Below are 8,072 nucleotides of genomic sequence, written 5' to 3'. Positions count from 1 at the left end.
GCTTCTGAGCATCACCAAGAGCACAGCCGGAACCAGAGACACCGACACAGACACCACAGAAGAGGTTAGAGAAACCAACAGAGAGACCGCATGCGAAGAGGCAGTATCCAGCAGCCTGGGCAACAGCCATGTTACCTGTTGAAGAATGATATGCTAACAACAAGAAAGGAAATCTACTCACCAGTGGGGATAGCTGGGGGAACGAATTCTCTAGCACCCTCCATCTTGGAGTTCATGATGATACTCATGATAACACCATAGATAGCGACAGCCTCACAGAAGATGATGGAAACAAGATTCTTGGACCTGTGACACACAGATTAGATGGAAACATCAATGTTGTGAACGGCGGTCGTATTCGCAAGTCAAACCCATGACTCCTGTTGCCACTCATTACTTGATCCTAGGAGCACGTACAGCAGCTCCAACCAATGAAGAACCAGTCAGGAATATACCCCATGCGGCGCCAATAACGGAGAAAGCCAGAGAGAAGGTAATGCCGAGGTTAGCCCTGACAGTATCATCATTACATTGAATGACATTAATCGACTTTAATAGCTGTAGTTCACTCGCTCTACACTTACCACATGTATGGGGACATACTGTTGAAAGTGCATCCCCATGACTCGTCATAGCAGGGGTCCAAGAAGGGGTTGAATGTAGCAGCAGCAGCAGTAGATGACATGGTGTCGACTAATCACAACTCTAAGGAGTAAAGTCAGCGCCAACCATTATGAGCTAAGGTCAAAGCCGAGCGGAGCGAAACGTTTCACGTTTCGCATTTTTGTCGAAATGGAAAAATTTGATTCGTTCTTAATAACCCTAGTGTCCACAAAGCTTCCCTTAGCTTGACACTAACGATGTGGCTTTGCGCTTCAACCGCTCACGGTCATTCAAGAACAGCCTTTCCATTCACACATTCATCATCTGCATGATGCCGGGACTATGTTATATTATTTCGTGGCCCTCTTGTACACTCTTTCACCCGTCTGTGTCGGCTACAAAGCGGTCGCAGGTTGATATCCGGTTCCAGCCTCGACAGCTGTGATATGATACCCTATGACATCATTAAGAACACCTCTCCACGAGAAAAACGGTTTTGCTACAGCAGACTATACTCGAGAGAGGCTCAATCCTTTACTCGTTGGCTCTATACTAATTTCCAATAGGCCTGCCATCGCTTGACCACCATCAGTTTGCCAGATTGTTGCGTGAGGCATCAATGCTTTGCTCAACATTTTCAGCATAATAATTTCGGAACTCAACCGCAAGGAATAAACCACGCTTTCGCGAAAAGCGGTTCAAGAGTTGCCTACGACACCGAATCAACCACGAATGCCTCCCTTAGGCGATGTAATCAAAAGTGCATGAAGATATCGCAAGCTTTGCGTCTAGACCTGAGCGTGCTTTACTCCGCATTCCCAAGAAGTAGTGCTCCGACTAATGGCTCATCCTGTTTCGCGAAAGGGTTATTATAATGGTACTGTCCTCCACCACACAGTCGACCTTGAAATTATCCCAGTTGAGCTACCGATCACCAACCATATGCGGCGCCACGTCCCACATGAGCGCAAGGATCAATGCACAGAGAGTCCGATGAGGCACAAAGTGGAACGTCTGAGAGTCGCCCTGGAACGGGTAATAGATGCCCGCTCCAGTGGATATGGCGACGCATGGACCGCAATCTATGAGCTTGATAACCCACATATCCACATTCTCATATGCTTCCCGAAAGCATCCTCTCCCCCACAATATGATCGTTGCCCGCACCGGAAAGAGGTGGTTGAACCCCATAGTGTCGGACAGGGAGTTCGGGGACACAAGAGCAGTACTCAACACTGCAGAGGCACGACCCGAACGCCTAATGTCAAACGAGTTCGACCAAGTGAGCCCCATTACTCCACTACGCTATATCGCTTAGTTCAGTGGAACCCTCTTCGACGTTGCATTAGGCCTTAATTGAGAGCTTGTCCTGAGCCTAAGGCCACAACCATACACTGGTTCGACATACCCCTGAGACCGTCCAAAACAAAGCGACGCAGTCAGGAGTCAGGATTGGATACTTGAACGCAACAAGAAGAGCATACGTAAGGAAATGTGTATATGCACACTACTCGGTAGGTACCTCCGTAAAGGGGTTGTCGATCTCAGTAATACCAGTGCTTGGACACACCAACACTACAGACGTGCCGCGGGCAACAAGTAGACCTAATACGAGACAGGGACGTCGCTACATCGCTAAGCTTAGACAATACCCAAATTCCGAGTCTTCCCTGAGAGCTTGTATGGGTCTTCTGGATCTCTAAGATATTCAATGCTCTCATCGAGGACTAGATTAGGGACTGGATCGAAGCCTTTCAAAACACCGCTTACTGAAGGAGAGATCAATAGACCAGGCATGGACCATGCATTGACCACTACCTTCGCGTCCTCCTGTGAGCTTAACAGTGACACGTTGATGCATCAAGCGTTCCAGGTCAATCACGGAAGGCCTTATAGAACTACGATGGTGATCGCCTGTATCAACATCCTCTCTATCAGCCCTATGCTTAGCCCTACTACCTCCTCGACTGCCCTTTCCTTTACCTCCACGGTACCCTTTCCCTTTCCCATGATGTTCCGACATTGTAATAAAAGGGTCCTGTAGCAAACCAACACTATACCATCTTTAATGATGCGTCTGATGAAGTCGTTGAGAGAAACGCAAGAACTGCAAGTGAGCCAAAAATGATGATGATTACCAATGAGGTTTGTGGCCTTATCGGAGTTTAGACCTCTCCTGCGTCTCGAAAGTGCCTTTGGGATTAAATTTTATACGTAAAACTCCATCCTGGGAGGACTCTTAACACTCATGAGAGGTCTATTGAACATGCCACCGAATGTCACTGAAGTAATAATATTATGTTATCTTCTTATCGTATCATTGCTTACATACCACTCCCGGCGCAAGGGTCAAGTATTCATATAAGGGTATTGAGCTTGATTGAGTATCTAGGATGGAACTTCGGTCAGGGAAGAGAGAGGCGTTGCCATTCGCGACCCCGAGACGACGGGTTTAGCTCTGCTGACCATGACTCGTGCTGGGCATTATGGATGATATAAGCATGCGGTTAACTTCCAATGCCAACTTGTTACTAACATGTAACATGATGCGGACCTCCGATAGCCCAACTCTGTTCGCAGTTTTGAGTTGTAAACGATAATCAAGCCCGAACTGATGATGACGCTTGGTAGTGTCTACTACAACTTCAGATCGATCAAAGTATAGGGTCAAATACTAGCTCTGAAGCAGAGAATCGCTCAGACACAACGCGATGCATGAAAGATCGACTCTCTCGATATTGTATCTTCTAGCATTGAAATGATTTGAAAGATACAACTATGATTCTCAGTCTTCGATTAATTGATGATTAACCAAGATGAATCTCCCTTACGAACTCCGGTTTAACCTCACTCGAACTCAAAGCATTACACATACCAAGTTGAGTAGAAGGAAAAAACGAGCCACACAGCAGAGCATAATGCTCAAATAGGCAACCAAAGGTCGCACAGATGAAAGCTGGAAGACGCCAGCTGCGCATGACCGTACCGTGCAATCCACACGGCGTTCACGCTAGGAACCTCTCGGAAAAAAAGAAGTACAGCCAGTAGTATTTCATCGACTTAGACGAAAGAAAAGGTGATAGACAGCTCTGAGAGGAGCATAGCAGACAACAAGCTCAGGAAAGAGCACTTCAGTAACCGTGATGATGATGACGACCATTCTCAGGCTCAACACTCGTCATGATACATACTTGTCGAGACATTCGGCTCCCAATAAAAGTGGAAGCTATCACTAGATCGACGATACGTGATGGTAAGTTTCTGACGAAGCTGATCGGTGGTCAGACCCAACTCTCGGGCTAAACGCTCCATCTGCCAACTTGAGTAATCGGGCACGAACTCCTCGCAATTGTACAGATGGAAGGGGACTTCTTTCAGGTTAACCTTTACCCCATGAATATATCGGTAATCGAAAAAGAACACGTCTCCTTCGATGAGGAATAGAGCCATTTCGCCATTGATGTTGCCACAATACTCACCAGCAGGCATACCTGGACAGTACTCATGGTCACCTCCAGAATGAGGAGTAGTAGGGTAGAAGTTATGCTCTGTCGTCACCACAGCACCATTACCACACCTCACACTCGAGCCTTGACATACTGGTGATGCATCCCAGATCTTGCAATATGAAGTGGGTCCCACTTCCTTCTGACAATATTCATCCCAGTTAACCGTTCCACCACTAGTCGTAGGCACTGCAGCCGAACGTGTCGTAGTCACTGGAACAGTAGTTTTATCACCAGCAGCTCGAGTAGTTTCCGGAATAGTAGAAGTGGCAATTTCACCGTCACCACAGCTCACATCAGATCCTTGACAAACTGGAAACCGGTCCCACGTTTTACAATAAGATGCCACACCAACCTTGTCACGACAGTAGTCATCCCAGTTCGTAACAAGCATGGTTTGAACACCAGTTGCACCACTCGACATGCTAACATCCGAGTCTACAACATCAGCATCAGCCTGGCGTCGTCCAAGTACACTGTTGATGATCGCGGACTCGGTACAGCTATTGAGACTACCGTGGCAGATTGAATGGTCACAATAGGAATCACGACCAACAAATCTCCGGCAATAGTCATCTTGAACAGATGACGAGAAACAGGAGGTAACCGAAGCAGAAACCACTGATAGCACGATCCACTTGTGAGCGAAAATAGACATGAAAGAGCGTAAAAGAACTACAACGCTAATTGAGCTGGTCAAACTATGAAATGAACCCCACTCTACACCATGCCTTGGTTTGGAAATGTAGACATTCGTATTGTTACCAGCTAAGATTCTGTGTCTAGCTCGCTACGGGGCGACAACCGAAGTGCAATGTTCAGTAGTGGCTCGTCGTACTATAATCAATCTAACAAGGCCTTCCTTACCTGCTCCTCCTTAGTGCTCTCATGTAGATGCATCGACAATTACACAAGTTGCGTCGATCCGTTACCTCAGCTTCATCCCGGTCGTGTTATAGCGCCACTTGTGTCAATGATTACAGCCTGTAAGAGTGCATGAGATAGACTGCTATGGCATGTGTTTACGACATCTCTCGTGAGCCTGCAATACTGTGACTACTTCAAGGCTTCCGTGAACTATCTCTAATTTCTTAGTCCCAGCTCATTTTGATCTAGTTTACCGCTGATGGTAGAGGGGAAGAGGTTGGCCCAGTGTGGGGGGGAGGAATGTATGCACATGATCAACCACAAATTTTTTGCTAAAAATATGAAAATTCTGAGGAAATTTTGGGAAATTATCCTAGGTTTTTGTACACTTCTACCCAAAACCGTGTAGATTCTCACAATATAGTGAGGAAACCTACGACTTCAGTCGATGAAACCCAACATATGTTCCCACCCAACCGTTGAACCAGTAACCCACCGTTCATAACATCACTACTCTACCATTGCGGTGTGTGAATATAAACTTTCAGTCGTTCAAGAATCTGCGATGCTCGTCTTCCTCACCGAGACTACTGTCATCATCCTTAGATGTGATGCACAGACTCTTATAACAAAAATACCAATATTCGGAAACACATTTCAGCAGAAGTATACACATTATACAATTAGAATCGTAAATTCTCGACACTCATTTTCATCACTCACCGACTTCCAATAAGTGTATCTACCCATCGACCTAGGACCCATAGCATCCAGTGTATTCCTACCGTTCGAACATCAGACTCGGAGAATCTCTGGCCGCACAGAGGACACTTCCTATTCCGTGCTTGTATCTGATGATAATGGACGTGGGTTAGCCTCCAGGCGAACTCTCCTACCATGGTCTCGTTAACACAAGTTCGACAGAAACAATGCATGCACTTTTGCAGTGCAACCTGCTTATCATTCTGCTGGCAGATCGAGCACTTCACTTTCAACTGCACGAAAGAAGACTTCATCGAATTTCACGACCATGTCGATCATTTACTCGGTAAGCTCGAACCTCCTCCTGCTCTATGATAGACATTGCCTGAGCCTTATCATCCACTACTGCCCCAGGCGATGGTGATTGACCAGACCCTGAGGAGGCATCATACTACTACAAGCTACCATCACGAACGATGTCGTTACCTTCCACTCCAACTACGTGTCCGCTGCCCAACGATCGTGCCTAAGAGAAACACAGAAGACTTGCAACTCACTCTTCTCAGCAAGCAAGGAACACCGGTAGACCCACTTTCTCAAGTTGGCGAGTTAGTCTAATATTAGTTTTCTCCACCTCCAGAATCCTCTTATTCTTCTCCCTGCAATCAGCTTGACATTTATCAGCCACACCTTGCGAGCACAGACACAATAGTAAATGCCATCACGATTTTCGACACGGCACCTTTGAGCATTGTTATGGTGCTCTTGAACGACTCCATCTTCTCCTTCTGCTCCGCTACTATCGTCTAAGGATTCAGTTCTCAAGCATAACCTCCCAGAACAAACCAACCTCAAGTTGCATCCTACACTGGCCCATAGCGGCAAGACTATTATTATTGCTCTGCTGTGCCTGCATACCACACTTCCGTCAACTCATCATTCCTCTACCCTACAAGCTGATTCTCCTGCATCGAGGCTCCATTAGCCTGCCTATGCGCCGACTCCAACGCTTGCACATGCTTCTGCAGAGCGTCCCTCTCCTCGGTCTGAGCACAGCCATCCGGATCATCCCTTTTCACTTCGCCTCACCAGTCGCTGAATGATCCCAAGACTCTCATTCTTCTGTCGAAGAGCATCCCAGTAGTTATCCACCACTCGGGCATTCTGAAGCTCTTGTACCTGACAGTGTCGCTCAATACCGCCGCCGAGAGCATGCGAGAGCCTCTTCACCTTAGCCGCTTGAGACAACCGAGAAAACTCCGACTTGTGATCATCAACACCAGAAACGACGGTCTAATATTAACATACCACTGAATGCATAATACCACACGAACCGCTACAGTACATCAACCTGCTTCCGTAGAGACGCCATTCTCTCCTTCAGTTTAGTGCTATGCCTCTGTTCGGCATCCAACAACTGTTGTATTCTAGCCAGCTCTGCCGACTTATACTATCGCAGAACCGATGTGGAACAAGTTCGAGCCGACCAACTAGACTCACTTCAAGATCGACTTGCGTCTTCACCAATGAACTCGCCATCTTGTGACACACGCTTTTGAGAGACTCATTAGATGCTAGGCATCTACACTGCTTCTGCTCTTTAAGAACAGCCCGTTCCTCCTCCAAACGTTCAGCCTGTGGCCATGATCTACTACTCCCCATACGATCCCCATTAACTACCTTTCGAACATCCTCTCGTCGCTCCTCTTCCATCTTCAGCATTTTGGCAGTCGCTTCTTTCTCCGCATCGTGAAGATTGCGACATTCCTCTTGCCGCGCATCCAAGTCTGTTTGATACCTACCATCAATCCGTCAACTCATCCTGCACTATCCCAACTTGAATACGTCGAGAAGAACTCCTCCATCACTTTATACCGCTCCTCGCGTGCTTTATTCACCGCAACCGAGGCATCGCAATCTACCAAGGGAGTGGTAAAAAGCCATGATGGCAACACAGTACTAGGCAGTAGTCACCTGCTTTCAGCTTCGTCACTTCCGCTCTCAAACTACCAACCTCAGAGGCCGAACGCATGAGCCTTTCTCGCATCGTTTCTGAGGGATGACAGACAGCAATGCTCCACTCACTGTCCATTTTCTACACCCTCACCCGAGCAGGAGTTGCCGATTCTCTGCGATTCGTTCAATTTCTGTTGGAGAAGTTCGATCTTAGACTGACAAAAGAGACACGTCTCTCTTTCTCATCCAGCCTCGCTCCGCCACGTGTACTACGTTATGATCAGTTTCAAGCTTGGCTGCTCTATCTCGCCACACGTCTCGGTCACGTTTCATCTGAATGCGACTGGTCCATTGGGAAGAACATCACATGTCCTATTACCGCACTGAGAGACTCCTGAAGAGCCGTGCATGAAGTCGACTCACGAGCAGATAACATCT

The 8,072-nt window shown here is 47.2% G+C and overlaps 4 protein-coding genes across 4 annotated transcripts in view; all 4 read right to left on the bottom strand.

The window, feature by feature from the left end:
- The window catches only part of Pmar_PMAR023408 (vacuolar ATP synthase 21 kDa proteolipid subunit, putative), a gene marked incomplete at both ends in the record, with an annotated part of 1,025 nt that extends 340 nt beyond the window's left edge, over positions 1-685 (bottom strand). Inside the window, 4 exons of the mRNA XM_002783241.1 lie at positions 1-135; positions 182-306; positions 398-511; positions 585-685. The exon at positions 1-135 is cut by the window's left edge and continues 4 nt beyond it. Coding sequence (XP_002783287.1) covers positions 1-135; positions 182-306; positions 398-511; positions 585-685 — 475 coding nt within the window. The remainder of the gene's footprint in view (positions 136-181; positions 307-397; positions 512-584) is intronic.
- Positions 686-2,110: 1,425 nt separating this feature from the next.
- On the bottom strand, positions 2,111-2,626 carry Pmar_PMAR023407 (U6 snRNA-associated protein, putative; the record flags this gene model as incomplete). Its single annotated transcript, XM_002783240.1, has 3 exons — positions 2,111-2,208; positions 2,256-2,372; positions 2,422-2,626. The coding sequence occupies 3 exons, from the start codon at positions 2,624-2,626 to the stop codon at positions 2,111-2,113; spliced, it is 420 nt and encodes a 139-aa protein (XP_002783286.1).
- Positions 2,627-3,771: 1,145 nt separating this feature from the next.
- Pmar_PMAR023406 (hypothetical protein) lies at positions 3,772-4,533 on the bottom strand (the record flags this gene model as incomplete). The annotated part of the gene is made up of 1 exon (XM_002783239.1): positions 3,772-4,533. One exon carries the CDS (start codon positions 4,531-4,533, stop codon positions 3,772-3,774), a length of 762 nt encoding a protein of 253 aa, XP_002783285.1.
- A 987-nt stretch (positions 4,534-5,520) lies between these two features.
- On the bottom strand, positions 5,521-8,070 carry Pmar_PMAR023405 (Ubiquitin-protein ligase BRE1, putative; the record flags this gene model as incomplete). Its single annotated transcript, XM_002783238.1, has 19 exons — positions 5,521-5,598; positions 5,762-5,827; positions 5,873-5,971; positions 6,022-6,113; positions 6,165-6,204; positions 6,271-6,368; positions 6,421-6,484; positions 6,529-6,588; positions 6,632-6,724; positions 6,768-6,857; positions 6,909-6,971; positions 7,024-7,128; positions 7,179-7,313; positions 7,359-7,476; positions 7,524-7,596; positions 7,653-7,730; positions 7,786-7,849; positions 7,908-7,967; positions 8,014-8,070. The coding sequence occupies 19 exons, from the start codon at positions 8,068-8,070 to the stop codon at positions 5,521-5,523; spliced, it is 1,533 nt and encodes a 510-aa protein (XP_002783284.1).
- Between the last annotated feature and the right edge of the window lie 2 nt (positions 8,071-8,072).

Source organism: Perkinsus marinus, assembly GCF_000006405.1.
Source record: "Perkinsus marinus ATCC 50983 genomic scaffold scf_1104296937140, whole genome shotgun sequence".
Lineage (NCBI taxonomy): Eukaryota > Perkinsozoa > Perkinsida > Perkinsidae > Perkinsus > Perkinsus marinus.
Note: the sequence above shows the minus strand (reverse complement) of the source record. Positions and strands in the feature narration are given on the sequence as shown.